Raw genomic sequence first — 22,396 nt, forward strand, 5'->3', positions numbered from 1 at the left:
GAGGAGGCCATTCGGCCCTTCGAGCCAGCACCACCATTCAACGTGATCACGGCTGATTATTCTCAATCAGTACCCCGTTCCTGCCTTCTCCCCATACCCCCTGACTCCACTATCCTTAAGAGCTCTATCTAGCCCTCTCTTGAATGCATTCAGAGAATTGGCCTCCACTGCCTTCTGAGGCAGAGAATTCCACAGATTCACAACTCACTGACTGAAAACATTTTTCCTCATCTCCGTTCTAAATGGCCTACCCCTTATTCTTAAACTGTGGCCTCTGGTTCTGGACTCCCCCGACATTGGGAACATGTTTCCTGCCTCTAACGTGTCCAACCCCTTAATAATCTTATACGTTTCGACGCTCCTCTCATCCTTCTAAATTCCAGTGTATAAAAGCCTAGTCGCTCCAGTCTTTCAACATATGACAGTCCCGCCATTCCGGGATGGTCTGATTTAAAGTCACTGGTCTCTGTGCTCAAATTCCAGAATGGTTCCCACAGTTTCCAAGGTAGCAAATGTAATCCCACTTTTTAAGAAAGGAAAGGAGGAGAAAACGGGGAACTGCAGACCTGTAAAAAGGTTTGGATCTTTTATTTAGAAAATGGTAATGGGATAGCATTCAAATGCGGAATTACGAGAGGGAAATCGTGTTTGAGAAGGAAATGGGAGTGAAAGAAGTGCAGGTTTAGGCAGCGCGCTCCATGCCACTTGGTGAGACCATGGGTGGGAGGGAGGGAGCTCTGTTACGAATTCTCACATCCTAGAATTTCTTAGCATCCAAAAGTCTACGTCACCCTCAGTCTGGATATATCCTGACTGCGTATCACTTTCCTCTGGGACTGGCGATTCCAAAGGATGCCTGGGAATTTATGTGCACTGAGACTTTCCATACCACTGGCTTCAAATTGCAAGTGCACTTGCTCTGTGTGCAACCCAAGGACACGGGCAGATGCGAAACTGGAATAAACTGAGGTATCCACAGACCTGCAAACTTAAATTCCCAGTATGGCTCTCATCTTCTCAGTCCTAAATGGCCAACCTTTACCCTGAGAGAGATTAAGGCCTGATAAAGCAGACTTTCGCTACTGAGCCAGCTTGCGAGGAAGGGTGTATTTTTGTCTTCCCTGGAGAGGCTCTGTTGAAGGCTGAAGAGAGGATCTAGCTAATGGGATCAACTTTAGCAGTTCGGGATTTGAGCACCAGGTGGAGCCGTGACCCGAGATGAGAAATACTCAAAAGTATTGGAGCATGGTTTAAGTGCTAATTTACAATCAGCCTGTACCAATGTCAAGGAGTTACAGCGTAGAACACGACAGCACGAGAACAGGCCCTTCAGCCCACACTGTCTGTGCCAACCAAGATGCCAACTTAAGTTTATCGTTGCCTACACATGACCTATATCCCTCCATTCAGGTGCCTATCTCAAAGCCTCTTAAATACAACTGTCATATCTGTCACCACCACCATTCCTGACAGGGAGTTCAGGCACTCGCTACCCTCTGGGTATGCAAACAAATCGTCCCGCACATCTCCTTTAAATGTTGTCCCTCTCGCCTTAAAGCTATGCCCTTTAGTCCTTGACACTTCCACCCTGGATTTTAAAAAAATCTAACTGCCATATCTACACCTCTCTTAATTTTATAGTACTTCTATTACGGATACCTCCCCAACCTCTGGCGTTCCAGAGAAAACAATCTTAGTTCTTGCAACATCTCCTTATACCCTCTAACACCGGCAGTATTCTGGTAAATCTCTTCTGCACCCTCTTCAAACCACCACATAACTCCTGTAAAAGGGCGAGGATTCTCAATATGAGAATACAACCCTGGACACTCTTCCAACAAGCATCAGTTTCTCTGTTCTTCCCTTATCTCAATTTTTCCTTGGTGAGGTTCAACTCCTCTGTATCCACAGTGGCTGATTATCAAAAACTGCCTATTACCTCTCAGCCTTCGGTCTTTCTCCGCTTGAAATATCTGACATCCCTTAAACACTGCAGTGGGCAAGAGTTCCTGACCTCTTCCTAATGCCACAAAGAAAAGCACATTTCTGCAAAACCCGGCAACTTGTGCAGTTTGGTCTTTAGATAACACAGGTCAGTGAATCTTTTCTCTGCTGAGACTGTCACGAGATCCCTGCCATAATTAATTAGTCTGCAACATTCCCCTTGAACAGTTGGTTCCATCTTAACCTGATTTTTTACAACCATTCCTCCCTGCTGCGCCACATCATCAAACATATTCCACATCTCTTCTTGCCCGTGCCTGCCGCCCAGGCTCCTTTCTGGGGCAGTGGTGTCAATCCTGATCCTGGTATGTAGCCTTTGCAGCTGCATGTGCAGTAATGATGTCTGTAATCTCCTGACCATGATTTATTCATCAGTGCTACTGATCAGATTGCCAAAATTAATAAAACTGAGTGTCGCATCCATCCCAGCTCACTGCAGCACAAGTTCATTTCATGGATATATGTTGAAGGAACAAAACACTTCACAGATCTATTACTCACCCCATGTTCACACTCTTATTGCCCCTAATATGTGCACACATGCAGTACCCTTATCGTTAAAGGAACTAAACATATAAAGATAAGTTGCACAATACGCATACACTCACATTTACAATATTTACTATCACGTCATTTGCGTGCGCACAGTTGCAGTCACATATGTTATTGGATATTCCTTGGAATATTGTAATGAGGTTAATTGTTGATCCAGGAATATGCTTAAATCCCACCATGGTGGATGCACCATGGTTATTACTAATCGTGGTTAAAGCCCATCTACTCACCAGCAAATCTGCCATTCCTACCACTCTAGTCCCACAAGAGTGTGGTTAGATCTTTTCTAAAATGTCATTCAGTCCAAGGAATTGCCAATGAATGCTGACCTTGCCAAAGGGACTTGAGCCCTTTGTGATTTAATTCTTATCTTGTAATGAACTCGGAGGGGTATCGGTAGTTCAGGATTTCAAGTACTAAGTGTGAACATAACGATCAGGTCAGATGCTATGCAAGTGACTCGCAGAATACAGCCTCCCTGTGTTGTCCTATCAAATACATCGAAGGGTATAGAGAGTAAGGGTGCTCCCAAAATAGTTTAATGTTTTCCCATCCCGGAAAAGTGCAGGTACTTGAGGGAAATGGTATTTGGAGAAGCTCACACACAGTTGATGCCTGCCTGCCAACATTTTCAACACAAATCCTCATTTATGGTTAATAATAGAAATGCTTTACTTTCTATAACTTCATTTTGCTGCGAAGTGCAGTATTATAACAACAGAACAGTACAGCACAGAAATGGGCCATTCAGCTCACAATCATGAATCCAGTCTAAACTAATCCTATGTGCCTGTGCAAGGGCCAAGGTTCCATAATGTGGCAATCAGAACTGGACATAATTCTCCAAATGTAGACTTACTAAAGTTTGAAGAAGGGCTTCGACATGAAACATCACCCATTCCTTCTCTCCAGAGATGCTGCCTGTCTGCAGTTCTTTCCTACACTTACTAAAGTTTTATAAGTCGGTAACATGATTTCCACACGTATCTCTGACCAAAGAGGCAAGCTTGCCAAATGCCATCTTTACCAACCTATCCACTTGTGTTGCCACTTTAAGGGAATGAAGACTTGCACACAAAAGATCCCTCTGTACTTCAGAGCTCAAGGAAGCTGCCACTTACTGCATATTTTCCCCTTGCGTTTGACCTCGCATGGAACAGTGCAGCACCGAAACGGGCCATTCAGCTCATATTCATGAATGCAGTCTAAACTAATCCTATGGGCCTGTGCAAGGTCCATGTCCCTTATTCCCTGCTGATTCAGGTGTCTTAGCTAAATGCTTCTTAAATGTTGTTATTGTATCTGCTTCTAGCACTTCTACATTCAACCACCTACCATTAGCAATACCTCACCCATGTCTGAATGAAACTCCATCTCCCATTTCTCACTTAAATTTAGAACTGATGTACATCCCGTAGTACTCTTTGGCAACCTTCTCACTATCTGTGATTCCCCAAAATTTAGTATATAATCTGCAGATTTGCTAATCAGACCGCCTACATTTTAATTGAAATCATTTATATATTATACAACCAAGAGGTCCCAGCACTGAACCTTGTGGAACACCATTGGTCGCAGATCTCCAGTCAGAGAAACACCTCTCAACTACGACCCATTGATCAAACCAAGTCCAGGTAGACAACATCCACGGCCCTATCCTCATCAATCATTTTCGTCATCTCCTCAATTAAGCTTGTGAGACGTGACTTCCTGTGTATAAAGCCATGCTGACTGCGTAATAAATTCATGCCTTTCCAAATATGACTAAATCCTGTCCTGAAGAATCTTTTCCAATAATTTGTCTACCATTGACGTAAAGTTCACCGGCCTATAATTTCCTGAATTATCCCTATTTCCTTTCTTAAACAAAAGAACAACATTGGCTATTCTCCAGTCTTCTAAGGCTTTGCCTGCAGTTAAAGAGGGCCCTGTGATCTTTGTCATGGTCCCAGCAATGTTTCTGCCTTGCCATCCACATTATCCTGGGATAGGTACCATTACTTCTGCTGTCAGAAAGGTAATTGCAACCAAGGGGGTGAGGGCAGATTCACATTTGTCGTTCCAGTCACAAAATGTGATACAGAGATACTAGAAACTTCAGGCGCTGAAATCTTAAGTACCACCAAGTATTGGAGAAACTCAGCGGGTCAGGTAGCATCAATGGAGGGAATGGGCATTCCCAGCTGCCTGACCCACTGTGTTTTCCCTCAACACTTTATATTAAGAATAAGGGGTAGGCCATTTAGGACTGAGGTGAGGAAAAACTTTCACCCAGAGAGTTGTGAATCTGTGGAATACTCTGCCACAGAAGGCAGTGGAGGCCAATTCACATTTTTAAGAGAGAGTTAGATTTAGCTCTTAGGGCTAAAGGAATCAGGGAATATGGGGAAAAGCAAGAACGGGGTTCTGATTGTAGATGATCAGCCATGATCATATTGAATGGTGCTGGCTCGAAGGGCCAAAGAATACTCCTGCACCTATTTTCTATGTTGCTCAAGATTCCAACATCTGCAGTTTCTTGTGTCCTATCAGTCTGAAGAAGGGACCTTACGTGAAACATCATCTGTCAATTCCTCCACAGATGCTGCCTGACCCACTGAGATCCTCCAGCACTTATGTTTTACTCGTAAGTTTACCACGCTACTGCAACAACTGGGTGTGTCTGGTCAATGCAATTTTTGATTTATTCTGTTTGTTTTCAACAGAAGAAGAAGGAGGAGGATAATGAAAATGAAATAAAGAGGAGGAAAGACGGCTGGAATATGTTAACACCCTCATTGGCATCTGCTGATAACTCCAACATGTCCTCAGGAAACATGTCTGCAGACGGAGAAGAGTCTTTCATTAGTGTGGACTCCGCTATGCCCAGCCCGTACAGTGAGGTAATGGCGCTCCTACAACCAAGTCTTCCAATGCTGGAGCAAGCCTCCAGCCCAACAATAGCAACTTTAACATGCCTAAATGTGTTCCAAGGTGCCTCCCAGGCACATTATGAAACAGAATTTATATTTGATAAAGAGCTTGATTAAATGAGAGAAGGCAAATAGGGTGGTTGCCACTTAAAGGGCCATGGTAGAACAGGTAAATTCTGGGATAATCAAGAGGCCAGATTTGAACAAGGGAAGGAACCACTAAAGGGGGATGCAACGTGACATAGGGATTTTAACACACGGCAATTATTCACATCGAGCCCCACCTCAGCTGACCCTGGAACTCTTCTCATTGGAACAGTGCAGCAAGGTAGGATGGGACGTTCTGGGAGAGACGTCTGAAGGAAAAGTCTTTTCTCCAAATTTAACAAATTGTAGGAGTACTTGAGGAACCAAATCTCCAGAATTTATTATAGATCTTCAGAAAAGAATGCAGAATCTTACAGTTTGTATTTACTTGGCAGGTTAGATCAGGTGTGATTCAAGAAAAGATAGCTGAATAGATGGAAAATTGGCTTCATGGAAGGAAGTAGAGTGATGGTGGAATGCTCTTTGTTGGACTGGAGGCCTGTGACTAATGGTGTGCCTCACGGTTTGTTGCTGGGCTGATTGCTGTTTGTTGTCCATGTCAATGATTTGGATGAGAATGTACAAAGCATGATTAGCAAGTTTGCAGAAGACACTAAAGTGAAAGATTGAGAGGAAGACCAGGGTCATGGGATAATGTATTTTTTAACGCATCTGTAAAGAGCCCCTGCAATATGGAGCTTGGATCTACAATGCCATTTATTGGTTTTGTTCCTTTTCTATTAATGTTTACAAATTCCTCAAAGTTGATGCCTCTATTTCTATACTATTGCCACAATATATAAGTTTGCTGCTCAGTGTCAATAATGCTGTGGAGGAACTCTAAGGAATAAGGCATGGATTGTCAGTCGCATGTGGTGTAACCTGCAATCTCTGTTCCCATAGATATCCATGAGTAGTGAACAGCACACGGGATCCATTGCGCCTGATGAAAGCAGCAGTGACCTTGTGATCGTGGATGACCCAACATCAGCCTCTCAGTCCAGAGCAACCAACTCTCCAGTGTCTGTTGCAGGCTCAACTTCGGACCACATGAATGGTATGGCATTGAGACATCCCTTCCCATGTCCTGTAACCAATCCCTCTACCAAATGTAGAGCCCAAAATGTAGCCAGATGCAATGAGCTGGTAATTTTGAAACCTTGAACTCAAATCTGGTGGTGTTGCGTGACTTTGAGTCACCCAGGGCAGTGATTGTCACCCTTACTGTTTAATTGTGCAGTTTCCTGTTTATTTTCTTGTACCACTCAAGCCTGTGGTTATAAATAGAATTAGCAGCTGGGGATTAATGGGAGGCCGGAGAACAATTCAGCTGTGATATCAGTCCAAAGTGTCAATTTGTAATCTTCCCCCGGCACTTGGTGAATTGTTTTCTCGTATCCTGCTGGTAATTCTATACAAATGTCAGTGTATTTGTGTGTATTTGCAAAGAAAGATTGGGTGAGAGGGGCAGACACTAACTAGAGGATGGAGTGATGTCGGAAAGGCAAAAGCATGAGTCTTTTCCACCATCGGGAGGGGACTGAAATTGGCTTCTGGTTCTGCATGGTATTGGATGTCTTGTGACCACTTCTGCCGATTCTTCAGCTAGGACCACGTTGGAATCCTGGACTAAATTGGATGCTGCTGTTGGTGATGCATTGATGTGTTTACTTTGCAGGTGTTTTGCAAGACAAGTCTGGCTCCAGCATGGGGGCTTCAGGCAAGGGCAGGGGACACCAAAAAGGATCTGGGCACACTTCAAAGAGTTCAGGGAAGAATCGTGCAAGGAAGTCCACTGCTGGTAGTGCTGCAGCGATGGCAGGAGCCAGGGCAGGGGCAGCAGCAGCCTCAGCTGCTGCATACGTAGCGTTCGGGTACAGTGTGTCCAAAGGTAAGAGACAGGCCAAATGCTTAATAGGACCAATGTGCATGTCGACTTTGGCTCAGTGACATGTGCATGTCGACTTTGGCAAACTCTCCCTTTAATAACTCCACGTCATCTGCCTTGATCAATCATCTGTAATGGCTTGTTACAGTGTTGGGTTTGGTCATTGTGGCTCAGGATGATGAAACAACTGCATGAATCTTTGGTTGGCATCAGTCCTCCCTGAGGGGTACATCTGTGTTAATGGGATGGTATTCATTTCCCCCCCACCCCATTAAATTATTTTCAGGAGCTGGCGCCATTACTTGGTGTGTGCAGTTCTCTTGTCACGTCCAATTTAATAATGAAGAACTGTGGACGCTCAGATCCTTACAATACAAGGACAATTGTCTTCCCTATTTTTTAAAGTCAAGAACACTCCAAATTAATGAAGGTAGCACAATAGATGTTGTATACATGGATTTTAGTAAGGCTTTTGATAAGGCCTCTCACAGTACGCTGATCCAGAAGATTAAGATGTACAAAATGCACCATGACTTGGTCATGTGGATTCACAACTGGCTTATTCATTGAAGACAGAAGGTTGCAGTGGAATGTGTATTTTCTGGCTGGAGGTCCGAGACCAGTGGACCATAAGATATAGAAGCCGAATTAGGCCATTTGGCCCATCTAATCTACTCTGCCATTCAATCATGGCTGATCTATATTTTCCTCTTCAACCCCATTCTTCTGGCTTTTCCCCGTAGCCTTTGACATCCTTACTAACCAAGAACCTATCAATCTCCACTTTAAAAATACCCAAATGGCTTGGCCTTTACAGCTGCCTGTGGCAATGAATTCTACAGATTGCTCACCCTCTGGCTAAAGACATTGCTCCTCGTCTCCATTCTAAGTTCCACAGGGATCTGTGCGGGAACCTCTGCTGCTTGTGATACATACAAATGACCTGGACATAAATGTAGATTGGTGAATAAGTTTGGTAACAACACCAAAATTAGAGGATGTCATAAAATACTGCATGTTGTAGATCAGCTGCAGAAATGGGCAGAGAAATGGCAGGGGGAGTTTAATGCGTACAAATGCGAGATGTTGCACTTTGGGAGATTCAATCTAAGGAGAACTTAATGGAAAGACTCTTACCACTCGTGTGCAGAGAGCTCTTGAAGTTCAAATTCATAGCTCACTGAAGGTGGCAGCACAAGTAGATATGGTGGTAAAGAAGGCGTATGGTCTACTTGCCTTCATTGCTCTGGATATTGAATATAAGGAGGTCATGAAGCAACTCTTTAGGCCACATTTGGGGGTATTGTGTGCACTTCTGGTTGCCCTATTACAGGAAGGATGTGCAGTCTCTGGAGAGAGTGCAGAGGAGGTTTACCAGAATACTGCTGGATTGGAGGGTTTCAGCAACAAGAAGAGGTGGATAGACTTGGATTGTTTTCTCTGGAATGACCGAGGTTTAGGGGAGACTTGATAGAAGTATATAAAATTATGAAAAGCATAGATAGGGTAGACAGTCAAAACCTTTTTCCTATGGTGGAAATGTCAGACACTAGAGGGCATAGCCATAATTATATATTAAGAAATGCACCAGATAGCCCAGCTGTTGGCGGTTGTGCAGTAGAAAACAGAAACAGAGAAACATTTATTACGTGTGGCACAGTGGAGCAGTGGTAGAGTTGCTGCCAGTGTCAGTGTCCTGGGTTCGATCGTGACTAGGGTGCTGTCTGTATGGGTGTTTGTATGTTCTCCCTGTAATCGTGTGGGTTTTCTCCGGGTCCTCCCATATTCCAAAGATATGCAGGTTTGTAGGTTGATTGGCTTCTTTAAATTGTCCCTAGTGTGTACAATCGAACTAGTGTACGGTTGACCATTATATTTCTAAACAGACGACGATCAAGGAAATGTGGAATGGTTCATTGTTAGCTGCGGGAAAGGTGACACGAGGCATACAATCAGCTGAATTAATCAGGAAGACAGTGAAACTCGTTGGAGAACTAGTGTGGGGGAGGGACGGAGAGAGGGCAAGTAAGGGTTACTTGAAGTTAGAGAAATCAAAGCAGATAGTTAATAAGCGAGTTCGGTATCTCGACTGCGCATGTCCAGGTCATAGAGCACCTGTGCTAAACATTCTCGCCGGCTGAGCTGCTGCGTGTATTCAGACCTGCGTTTCATCTGTATTTTCCAGTTTTGCTTCTTCGAGGTAAGAAAAATACTGCTTTCAGAACGATTAACTAGGTGTATTTATGGTTAATTTGTACAAAACTACTGTGATTTTGTTGGTTTTATTGCTTTGTGCTTCAGTGAGTGATAGAGATCGTGACGATGAATAACAAGCATTTTGTTTTGGAGAGGGGGGGGAGAATGAAATGAAGTGTATGATTTCTATAACTATCAATAGACTTCTGAATGAATTCTGCATGTACATGTGTCAAAAGCTCATTCAGAAGTCTATTGATAGTTGTAGAAATCATACATTTCATTTCATTCTCTTCCCCCGCCAAAACAAAAAACAATAAAATCGATCTCGTTCACTGAAGCACAAAGCAATAAAACCAACAAAATCATCATAGTTTTGTTCAAATTAACCATAAATACACCTAGTTAATAGTTTTGAAAGCAGTATGCTCTTACCTCTACAAAGCAAAACTGGAAAATGCGGATGAAACGCAGGTGTGTATACACACAGCAGCTCGGCTGGTGAGAATGTTTATCACCAATGACTTATGGCATGGCCATGGGTGGTCGCGATACCGAACTCGCTTATTGACTGTTGACCATGTGTAAAGATGGCAGACTGAATCAATGTAACTTATCTTCATACTTTAAAATGGGTTTCATTAAGTATCACCTTTCATGAAGGTGAGATTGCATGCACTGGTGTGTTATTAATGTCAGAGTGAAAATTAAGCACTTGCTATTTTAGCTGGTGCACCTGGAACAACCAATAGTAATTCAAACTGGGAGACTGCCTGTGGGAGATCTTCCATTCTCTGAAGTCTTTGACCGCAAGTTCATTTCAAGTTCATGACACAATATTTTCAGCTTTATTCTGCCAGTAAAGGTTCTGTGTCAAATTGGCTAGACTATTGAAATGTTACAAAATATTTACAGTTCATAAGAAAATTCAGAGTAAAGATCTGTTTTAATGTTTCCCCTCCCACCTTTCATCCAACCCCATCAGTATTTGTTTCTACTCCTTTCTTTTGCCGAAATTAATGGCACTCTGTAGGGGGAGCTGTATCACTAACCTGGGTTGTTCCCACCCTGGGAGTGTTTAATAGGAAAGTATAAAGGAAGCTTTACTGTATTGTACTTAGTCTGGGGTGCCACAATTGTACAGCGGTAGAGGTGCTGCCTTGCAGCGCCAGAGACCCGTGTTCCATCCTGACCGCGGGTGCTTTCTGTACGGAGTTTGTACTTTCTCCCTGTGACCACGTGGGTTTCCTCTGCTTGGTTTGGTTTCCTTCCACTCTCCAAAGACCTACAGATTTGTAGGTTAATTGGCTTCGGTAAAATTGTAAATTGTCCCCAGTGTGTAGGATAGTGTTAGTGTAAAGGGTGATGACTGGTTGTTGGGCTGAAGGGCCTGTTCCCACGCTGTATCTCAAAAAACTAAAAGTCTGGGAATGTTGGCTGCAACCTCCCCCCCCATTGACGAACTGTACACTGCAAGGGCCAGGAAGCGAGCGGGCAAGATCATCTCTGACCCCTATCACCCTGGCCACAAACTCTTTGAAGCTCTTCCCTCTGGAAGGCGACTCCGGACTGTCAAAGCAGCCACAGCCAGACATAAAAACAGCTTTTTTCCACGAGTGATAGTTCTACTCAATAACCAAAGTCTGTAGACTCTTTTTTGCTCTGGTTTATTTTCACCCACATGTTTAGACCGTAATGGTGTATCCTTATTGTTTTGATGTGTTTATGCTTTATTCTTAATTGTTAACTGTATGTTTGTGTTGTCATTTGTGAGCGAAGCACAAAGGCACATTCCTTGTATATGCACATACTTGGCCAATAAACGTATTCATTCATTCATTCATGTTTCAAGGGACAGTATAGTAGAAGAATCAGTCTAAGTTATTATTGTGTACCTGCTCTGGCAATGACTGAGAAGTATAGCACTTTGTAAAATGGACAGGACAATAGGTGCAGGAGGAGGCCATTCGGCCCTTCAAGCCAGCACTGCCATTCACCGTGATCATGGCTGATCATCCACAATCAGTATCCCGTTCCTGCCTTCTCCCCATATCCCTTGACTCCGCTTTCATTAAGAGCTCTATCTAGCTCTCTCTTGAAAGCATCCAGGCAAAGTGAGCTTCATTCTGCACCTGCTTTGGAGAGTGGAGATGGAGCTTTGTTAGGGTGAGGTTTCTTGCTGTCAGGGTGAGATTTCCAGCATGACAATCCCTCGTTTTGGTCGGTGATATCTTGACAACACCGAAGATTTTGCATTTTAATTCTGGTTGCTTTGAACTGTGCTGACTGTTCCCATGTTCTCTCTTGGCTCTCCAGGCGTGGCCTGTGGTGGCCCAGGACAGTCGCCTCTCTCCCGGCCAGCAAGCAGCAACACGTTCGGAATGATCAGCACCTCTCCCCTGGGCTCCCCGCACAGCCTGTCCAACAGCGTCCCAGGAACTCCACAGACTCCGACCGACACTAGCACGCCTTCTCCATCCCCCGTCAAGAAGGGCAGCAGAGGTCTGGTTCAGCCCCCTGCAGCTGGGGGCCGGTAACCACAAGCAGCATGCTGTGGGAGGGGAGGGGTGGATTGGGGGCGGGTGGGGAGGCGAAGGGGCTTGATTGTATGGAGGGGGAGTGGGGTGTCAATAACTTTCACATGTAAGGGTTTAAAGTTTAAGAAGCCTAATAAGCAAAATCATGGAAAAGCCTTTTCCTCTGAATGATGTGTACATAATGTTTACCAGGAGAGCACAGAATCTTTGTTTGTTTTTTTTTTGAATGTGCTATTTTTTTATAGATGAACTTGTAAATATGTACAAAAAAAGGAAAAAAAATCAAACAGAAACTGCTATCTTTTACTAACCTGACAGATGCTGGTGAGAATCCAGTTGAGTGATGAATAGTAATTTTATGGAGAGATTGTATGCGTGTGAATTTTTACTAGTGTCCAGTGCTGAAAGGTAAACATTCTGAGGTCCATGTGTTTAATTTGCAAAGGCGCTAGCCAGTTCCCCTTGAGAACAGAAGCATCATTTGCCTCGTGCCCTCCTCCATGCCTCCTCCTTTCCACTTGTTGCAGCGGCTACAGGTGCCATCTGCTCTGTGGTGCTGTTATCCCCTCCAGCAGCTGGGAGAGGATGCCGAATGTATGCCACAGAGCTCTGGCAAGCAATGTGCACTGAGGTCTGACTTGGTTATGGTCTCTCCCTTTCATGCAGCGACACGCCCTCTGTGCATTTCAGCTGTAAACATGCAAAAATGTGCTGTGCAGTGGTCTGATTGGGAACTTGCAGGCCGATGACAAGCCTTTGTAAAGGCTAGAGGACGGGACCCAGTGGAGCCCAGTCATGACAGATACATGGAGGGTGATTCCCCAGCACTGCCTGGCATTCCAACATACTTTACCATGCACTGATTTCTGCAGATTATCCCAGAGGTCCCTATCCTCTCCTGCACGCCAGTGGAAAGGGGCAAGCTGTGCGCAGAAAGCACCAAAGCTCCAAATGTGCGCAAGTTCTACTGTGTCACTGCTTGAGTTCAGTTGTGTTCAGACTGTAGTACAGGTGCTTCTCTCCCTCTTATTTTCTCCTCCGCCCTTCTCTGTTGTTCCCATCCCTATATTCAACCCACTTTCTGTGGCCTCCCTCTCTTGCTCTATCTCTCTATCTCTCTCACTCTCTCTCACACTCTGACTGTTTTAAAAAGAAAATTCCACCTGTTCCCTTCTCTAGTCTGCTTCCCCTTGCTTTTTTTTCACGAAAAGAATATACGCAATTTTAAAATTAGATATTTTATATGAATGTTAGAATCTGGAGCATGTGCAGAGAACAGTGCTGCTCATTTGAACCTTCAGTGGCTCTCAGTTGCCACCCTCGGTGTTGCCTTTCATCCCTGGTAGGCCGCCAGGCTAGTTTTTCCATCTTGTGGAATGGATCTGTTGAAAGATTCAATGTATAATTTAGAAGACATCGTTCTGCTTGTCCGGCTGCAAACAGCCCTCGTCACTACCCCTCCCCCATATAAATAAACTCTGCTGCAGTTTGCCTTTGTAAACCCTGAACAGAATTAATCCTCTGAGAGTGCTTGGCTTTAGAATGTCCAGAGGACAATTGATTGTGTCACACTAAAGTCATATCGCTTGTACGTCCGTACCTGAGATTACATTCCATTTCTTCCCAGTTCGTACGTCGTAAGAAATCTTCATTGGAAGGCACTTTCCTCTCAGAGGCAAGTCCTTTGTCCAAGTATAGAATGGTGCCTGTTAAGGTGGAAGGTCTGCAGATCCTTGAGCCCTGTTTGAAGTCGCTGCCACACTCTGGTCTCAAGCTATACACACATTGTTACTCCCTATATTCACAAACTCTCATCTTCTGTTTAAGACCCAGCACCTTGTTTTGAATGTTGCACAGGTCATAAACTGAGTCAGGGAAACTTTTTTTTCAATTCCTTATTGGCCTGTGCAAAGATTCAACTTGTAGCCCGGGGAACAAGATGGAGAATGTTTGAGAAGGGTGCATGGAGGAAGGGTCTGAGGGTTAACCGTGCAATGTATGCAATACGAGTTCTCTGAATCGGTTCTTCCCCTACCAACTTGACACTGGGTAGGTTAACTGATTTATTTTACTGCATCCCCATAACTTAATACAATCAGTTAACAAAATCACACAATTTGTGTTCACTTTAGCAAGACTGATTCAGGTACATCTGTGTCAGAATAAAATCAAAGTGTCTAATGAGCTGGTGGTGGTTTATGTTTCTTGAAGTAAGCTTGACTGTGAAATAGAGCTTCAGCACTTCCTGATGTGGTTCGGTTTGGGGAATCAACTGACCAGTCAAGACCCTGGTGTGATCCAAGGACCATGCTCAATGCCTGGGCTCCAACAAGACAACAGGAGGGAATGGAACAGGAAGGCTGTGTGCACAGGTTGTTTCCAATCTAATTTCTAACGGACATCATTTTTAGAAAGAGCCTATTTAATCTAGTTCACTGTTTTCCCACTGACTGCAGTACTCATTTTGTAGGCTCTCCGCTAAGAACCTAGATGTGGGGGAAGTGAAGTCTAGCCTAGTATGTAATGGAGGACAGTCGACAAGAACACAGCAGCAAAATAATCAGAGGAAATGAATATGTAATTTGAAAGAGTCATAATGTAACAGCTCTTCTATGTCATGCAAGAAAGCACATGTTAAGATTGATGCTCAAAGGGAGGTTGTGGAGTCAGTAACAACTGAATAACTTCAGGCTGCTGACAAATTAGGCCATCATTTGAAAGACAAAGTCTGCAACATAGAATCTTCTTGGCCTTTTGGCTGGAGTCTCAGTAGTTTAGTTTCTGTTCCCTGTCAATTTATGAGTTAGAGGCAGATTCAAGCTGATTAGGAGACCAATCTCATACCAACTTTCCAGCTCAAAAAGTTGCTTCAAGCAGGATGGCTGTGGCTTTTGAGTGCCTGGGGAGGACAGGGGATTCAGAACATGTTGAAGGTGATGGTAAAGGACTTCAGCGAGGAGAGCCCCTTCACCAGGGACCTATTCCTCGAGAATGTAATGCTGGGGAAGTGCAAATGTGAGGCCATGGCCCTCCAGAACCTCACGGGTTTCAGATACTTCGACGTTACCATCAAACACCCGACGGGAAGGCAGAAGCTGCTCCCTTGCTCGGGGAGAAAGGAAATGAGGCTCCACTGTCACTGCTGAAGGTGTAGCCACTCTGCACGTTCGTTTCCCACCCAGAAGGGACTTGTGGTTACAGTGTTCATGCCAGTCGCGAATGTCCTCGCCGCCAAGGCTCGTTATGTTGTGGGAATAGGAAGCTGTGTCGGTATAAAGGATCTGTTCTGGGTCAGCAAGTGCCAGGTGAGGGTGGACGGTGGGCAGCGGTAGAGTTGCTGCCTTACAGCGAACGCAGCGCCGGAGACCCGGGTTCCATCCCGACTACGGGCGCCGTCTGTACGGAGTTTGTACGTTCTCCCCGTGACCTGCGTGGGGTTTCGCCGAGAGCTTCGTTTCCTCCCACACTCCAAAGACGTACAGATTTGTAGGTTAATTGGCTTGGTAAATGTAAACATTGTCCCTAGTGGGTGTACGGTAGTGTTACTGTGCGGGGATCGCTGGTCGGCGCGGACCCGGTGGATCGAAGGGCCTGTTTCCGCGCTGTATCTCTAAACTAAACTAAACTAGACAAAGGATGCATCATCCTTCGGTGACTATGGACCCCCCCCCCCACAGTTGGTGTTCATTATCAGGGGGAACCGGAGGGGTTTATGATTCCACAGGGAATGTCACAATTGCATCAAACCTGGACATGTGGCGATCGAGTGCAGTGCATTGCAGTCATCTGCAAGAACTACAAGCAGGAAGGTCATGGGTCCAAAGACTGCAAAGAAAGCAAGTGTTACAGCCAGTGCTGGGTAGCAGGCCACCTTTATAGGCCCTGCCCTAAATGAACCGACACCTATTCACAGGCAATAAGGGGCCGGTTGGCAACAACAGCTTCAGGGATGTTGGCACCACCACCAAGACCAGAGCAGATACCAAGGATAACTCATGCTCCCAGACCCTAGTGATGGACCACCAGGGAGAGTTGATGGAAGAGGGAGTTGGGTGAAAACAAGACGGGGCGTGGCCGACAGTGGTGAAGAGGGGAAAGCCACAGAAGACAGACGCCAAAAAAGAAACAAAGGCTGGGAACAGCATTGGCAAGAAAATGATTCTGCCGCAGACTGACGGCAGCAACATCTCCTTGTCTGAGGATGAATGCAATTCTGGAAGCTGTCGACGTAAGCAGAGGAACGGAAAAATGCAGAGGTCTGGAAGGAGAAAGGCAGCTCCTTCCTGACAGGCCTGTGTGAGAGGACACCCCGGCTCCGGGAGATTGGGAGCAGTACCGACCGATGCCAGCGGCCCCCACCTCCGGGAACAGCGAACTGCTCAACGCACCCCGGCTCCGGGAGATGGATGCTATAGGGCTCTCAGAGGAGAGGGGATCAAGGAATGATCTCCCAGCAACACCACCAGTATTGCCAGAGCGGCCCCTCTACCTGGGGAAGACGACACCCAGTAGCTGAGTGTGGAAGCGGTGCTACAATTGTGGGCATTTTAGATTTTTTAGATTTAGATTTAGAGATACAGCGCAGAAACAGGCCCCAGTGATCCCTGCACACTAACACTATCCTACACCCACTAGGGACAATTTTTACATTTACCAAGCCAATTAACCTACAGACCTGTACGTCTTTGGAGTGTGGGAGGAAACTGAAGATCTCGGAGAAAACCCACGGGGAGAACGTACAAACTCCGTACAGTACAGCACCCGTAGTCAGGATTGAACCTGAGTCTCCGGCGCAGCATTCGCTGTAAGGCAGCAACTCTACCGTCGCGCCGCTGGCCATGCGGGCTCAGGATAAATGACTGAACTCCAAGATGACAATGGAGATAAAACAGACATCATTAAACGCGTGCATTGAAAGGGAACTGTGCAATGCATCAGCGTTTTGCAGTACCTTGCCACCGTCGATGCCGGTGCGAGTTCATTTACAAGCGCGTGGGCTGCCACATCACTGCATCTATCGGAGGTGGTTATGATGGCCGCGTGCCAGTATGTTCAGGGGCAATGACTCTTGCACTTCCAGCCTGGGGATCCTGTTGCGAGGAGGCAGCATCTCCATCACTGAAGTCTGGGAAGTGGATGTGGGGGGGTCTCCTCGTGGTGGGTGTAATGTACTGTAATCTCCGCTCTGGCCGATCAATGTATACACCTCGCCCATGCGGAATAAGCAACTGCCCATCTCCCACAGCTACTAGCAACGTTCTGGGCAATCTGCCAGTGCTGGCAGCAGGCTGAATAGCACCTCCTGATGGAGACGATCAAAGTCGCAAAGCTGCGCGACGCCTTTGCCAATCTTGTAGGCAGGGTACAGTCACAATTCACCTGGTCGAGACCGAATGACTCAGCGTGGTTCCAGATAGACTTCGTCTTCACGTCGAAGGCCATCAATGTCAGGCACACGACGTCACCCTCTCGACGTCAGATCTCCGACCACTGCCTCCTCGGGATTCATGTCACGTAAAGGAGGATCAGACGGGGGACGTGCAAGTTAAATGTCATACTCCAGAGAACATCAAGGAGCTTAGTTTAGTTTTTAATTTAGAGATGCAGCGTGGAAACTGGTTCTTCAGCCCACCAGCGGTCCCTACACATTAACACTATCCTACACACACTCGGGTCAATCTACACATACACCAAGTCAATTAACCTCCAAACCTGTACGTCTTCAGAGGGTGGGAGGAAACCAAAGAGGTCGGAGAAAACCCACGCAGGTCACGGGGAGAACGTACAAACTCCGTACTGACATCACCCGTAGTCGGGATCGAACCCGGGTCTCTGGCGCTGTGAGGCAGCAGCCCTACCGCTACGCCACCGTGCCCCCAAAACCCAAACCGTGGCCTAAAGGCTCCGAGAACTGCGAGGCCCCTCTTTGACCCCCTGATACACTGGTGGGAGAACATCAAGATGTTCTACATCATCAAAGGTTTTCAGAAACCATGACAGGGTTGGAGGGAATTGTGTCAACTCCAGACAGACTTGCAGCCACTCATGCAATGCGGGTGGGTGAATGTGAGGGAGGAACTCAGAAGAGCTGACAAGCTGTCCCCTTTGCCTCAATATTCCAAGATCAACTTCTAATCCAGAGTCCTCCCCATGGAGCAGGATGGGTCCTGTTTATGCTTCCCTCCAAAAGGTTCACAGGGTGCTCTGTGATCCACGGCCTTAAGGACATATCAAAGATACTAGAGGAACAAGATGGACCACTCCGTTGAAACCGCCTATACTGAAGTGTAGTATGCAAAGGAGCCATTTTAGTAAGCAAAACCCGCTGTTCGCTATGCCTCTCGCAGTGTAATCAGTGTTTTGGGGGAACAGTATGTGTGATTAAAATGCAGAATATATCTCATCTATCAATTTACAGGTTTTTGTTATTTTTCTTTTTAAATGTTTCTGCAAGTTTCTGCCTACTAAAATGGCGCCGTGACATACTATGGGTTTTTAGGGTCGAGTAGTCTATCTTGTTCCTCTAGTACCTTTGGAACATATTGAGGATCTGCAGATCCTTCTATACCAATCTATTTCAGAAAGGCCACAGGCTGCACAGCCTCCTGGAATGTCCTGTTCTCTATCACAGAGGTCTTGAAAGACTAACCACTGACCCTGGAGGAGCTGACTGGCTTCATCCATTCCTTTGAATCAAATACAACTCCCAGAAGTGATGGCTGAGTTGTACTGGGCTGTGGGATTGGGTGGGACCCGGACATGCTGAAAGTGTGCCACAGTATGATTCTGGCTGGCAACATGTCAGACTCCAGGAGGAACGATGTCATCACCCTCATCCGCAAGCAGAAAGGGGAGAAGGATGACCGCAGGAATTTGAACACCATCTCTCTGCTAAATGTGACCTTTAAGTAGGGATGCCAACTATCTCACTCCCAAATAAGGGACAAGGTGATGTCACTGCCCCGTGCCCCACATGACCTCACCCAGCCAGCGGCCACATGCTCCCGCTCCACCAATGGCCGCTGCCCGGTCCGGTAGGCGGTTGCTACGCAACTTCCATTAGGCGGCACCCGGGCCTCGGGGCCTACACTGTCCGGGCCTACAGCGTCTGGGACAAGGGCGGCCCTGTACGGGACAAACCAATTTAGCCCAAAATACGGGACAGTTGGCAACTCTACCTATAAGATCCTGTCCAGGTTATGCTTGCTCTGGGACAGATGATCCCAACCTGTGCTGTATCTGGCAGGCAAATCTTGGGCAGCCAAGCACTGCCTAGGGATACCATCACCTGTGTGCAGGACAGAGGGGTGAATGCTTGTCTGGTCAGCTTGGACCAGGAGAAGGCCTTTGACAGGATGTTGCACGCATACATGAGGCACGTGCTGTCCAAAATGGGCACTGGGAAGGAAATCGGGAACTGTATCCAACTGCACTATACTGATAATGATAATGCAGTCTAAATCAATGGGTGGGAAATGGATAGCTTCCCCGTCAGGACTGGAGTCAGGCAGTCGTGCCCTCTCTGCCCTGCCTTGTTTGTGTGCTTTATGGAACCCTTTGCTGAATCCATCAGGAAGGAGGAGAACATAAGAGGGGTGACACTGCTGGTCAGTGGGGGAACACAGATCAAAATCTCCCTGTACGTGGACGAGGTTGCCGTCTTTTGCTCGGATCCACGGTGGGTCAGCAGATTGATCAGCACCTGCGACCAGTTTGATTTAGCAAAGGGGGCCTGAGTCAACCACAGGAAGAGCGAGGCCAGTCTCTTTGGCAACTGGCCCGACCAATCTTCCGTCCCCTTCACCATCATGTCCGATTACCTGATGGTGCTGGAGATCAGATTCGGAGGGGCCAAGGTATGCTACGAGAATTGGGCTGGAGTGGATAGCCACGGTCATGCAAAAGCTAGGTATGTGGAATTTGGTCATCAGGTGTAGGGTGATGAGGCTCCTGTACCTGGTGCAGGTGTGCGCTCCCCCCCCCCCCCCCCCCCCAGCATCTCTCCTCTGCCTTGGCGATCACCCTGGCCGTCTTCCAGTTCATCTGGTGATCAAAATGGAGTGGGTCCGATGGGAAACGATACAAAAGGCTGCAGACAATGGGGGCAAAAATCACACCCAACACCATCCTCATCCTGATGGCCACATTTGTGTGTGGCTGCATCAGGCCGTGATTAAAGCCAAAGCACGTGGGAACCAAGGGTCGTTACTTGCTGAGTTTCCACCTGCCCCCAGCCTTGCAAAGGATGGGCATGGCTTCAATGCCGAACGACGTGCCAGTCAGCGGGGACACTGCCACACTGCAAGGACCAGCACCACATATTTTGCTTGGGCAACTTACAGCCCAGCGGTATGAACATTGACTTCTCCAACTTTAGATAGCTCCTCTGTCCCTCTCTTCCCCTCCCCCCCCCCAGATCTCCCTCTATCTTCCTGTCTCCACCTATATCCTTTCTTTGTCCTGCCCCCCCTGACATCAGTCTGAAGAAGGGTCTCGACCCGAAACGTCAACCATTCCTTCTCTCCCGAGATGCTGCCTGACGCGCTGAGTTACTCCAGCATTTTGTGGTACTACCGATGGATGGATGTACGCTGTCCTCAGGAATGCTGTTACGGAGAGGGAGACGGTCGCCCAGCTTATCACAGAGTGTGGATTTGCGAAGAGGCCCTGGAGAATGAGGCAAGAACCCTTTGTACAGGTCATCCCGAACAGCTCAGCAACAGAGGACTCTCTGATTTACACAGTTCCCGGGGACACATTCAGAGACAAGACATCAAGTGCTGCTGGAAGATCAACAACTCGCTGAAAGATGCTCTTTGATCTTCCTGAAACCTGTTGGCCTCCCAGCACAGCAAGATGTTTGTCAGGGAACGTTACCGACCGCCCATTCCACACTGCAAGTGAACATGCCGTAGAGGGAGTACAGAGAAGGTTCACCAGATTGATTCCTGGGATGGCAGGACTTTCATATGAAGAAAGACTGGATAGACTCGGCTTGTACTCGCTGGAATTTAGAAGATTGAGGGGGGATCTTATAGAAACGTACAAAATTCTTAAGGGGTTGGACAGGCTAGATGCAGGAAGATTGTTCCCGATGTTGGGGAAGTCCAGAACAAGGGGTCACAGTTTAAGGATAAGGGGGAAGTCTTTTAGGACCGAGATGAGAAAGTTTTTTTTCACACAGAGAGTGGTGAATCTGTGGAATTCTCTGCCACAGAAGGTAGTTGAGGCCAGTTCATTGGCTATATTTAAGAGGGAGTTAGATGTGACCCTTGTGGCTAAAGGGATCAGGGGGTATGGAGAGAAGGCAGGTACGGGATACTGAGTTGGATGATCAGCCATGATCATATTCAATGGCGGTGCGTACAGGCTCGAAGGGCCGAATGGCCTACTCCTGCACCTATTTTCTATGTTTCTATGTGCTCGCTGAAGCCACGCAAAGGCTCTGAGGAAGGACCGGAGTCTAGGGTCCTGCCCTTGGCTGGACATTGAGGAGCAGTCTGGTGGGGTCATCCCAAGAAGCCACATGGGTGGCAATGATGTGCTTAAATATAGGTGTGAACACTACTGAGTATGACACTAATGAATGTAGGAGTAGAAAATTTCTGAAGAGCAGTTTTGTTTTGTATATATTTTTTATTCTGAAATAAAGTTTATTTTTGGAAATAAATAAAATAGAAGCAGAAGCAGGCCATTTCTCTCTTGTGCCTGTCCCATATTTCATTAACGCAGCTGAGCATTTACAGCGGTTTCATTTTCCTGCACTTTATCGCTTTTATAATATTCACAAATCTTTCTGTTTTTGAACAGACTGCAACTCATACGCAACAGGCCCTGTATCACAGAAAATTTCACAAAGTTTCACTGTGTAAGAAGGAACTGCAGGTGCTGGTTTACACCGAAGATAGACACAAAATGCTGGAGTAACTCAGCGGGACAGGCAGCATCTCTGGTTAGAAGGAATGGGTGACGCCTCTGAAGAAGGGTCTCGGCCCAAAACGTCACCCATTCATTCTATCCAGAGATGCTGCCCGTCCCGCATTTTGTGTCTATCCAAAGTTTCACTATCCACTGAGTGAAGACATTTATTGTCTGGTGTGAATGGCACCTTATTTTAATACTGGGACGCCTAGTTATAGATTAGAGATTCTCAACCATAGGAAGCATCACTGCATCCACTCTTCTAAACCCAATCAGAATGTTATATGTTTCAATCA

At 46.4% G+C, this 22,396-nt stretch overlaps 1 protein-coding gene across 4 annotated transcripts in view; it reads left to right on the top strand.

The window, feature by feature from the left end:
- Positions 1-12,201, top strand: part of ino80 (INO80 complex ATPase subunit) — a 144,467-nt gene extending 132,266 nt beyond the window's left edge. For 3 of the 4 annotated variants that reach the window (XM_078406099.1, XM_078406101.1, XM_078406100.1), the window contains exons 33-36: positions 5,265-5,441; positions 6,462-6,615; positions 7,237-7,449; positions 11,959-12,201. In XM_078406099.1, the coding sequence (XP_078262225.1) occupies positions 5,265-5,441; positions 6,462-6,615; positions 7,237-7,449; positions 11,959-12,179 (765 nt within the window). In that variant the 3' untranslated portion in view covers positions 12,180-12,201. The remainder of the gene's footprint in view (positions 1-5,264; positions 5,442-6,461; positions 6,616-7,236; positions 7,450-11,958) is intronic. The other variant, XM_078406102.1, reaches the window with a different exon arrangement.
- The last annotated feature ends 10,195 nt before the right edge of the window (positions 12,202-22,396 follow it).

This window comes from Rhinoraja longicauda, chromosome 10 (genome assembly GCF_053455715.1).
Source record: "Rhinoraja longicauda isolate Sanriku21f chromosome 10, sRhiLon1.1, whole genome shotgun sequence".
Classification (NCBI taxonomy): domain Eukaryota; kingdom Metazoa; phylum Chordata; class Chondrichthyes; order Rajiformes; family Arhynchobatidae; genus Rhinoraja; species Rhinoraja longicauda.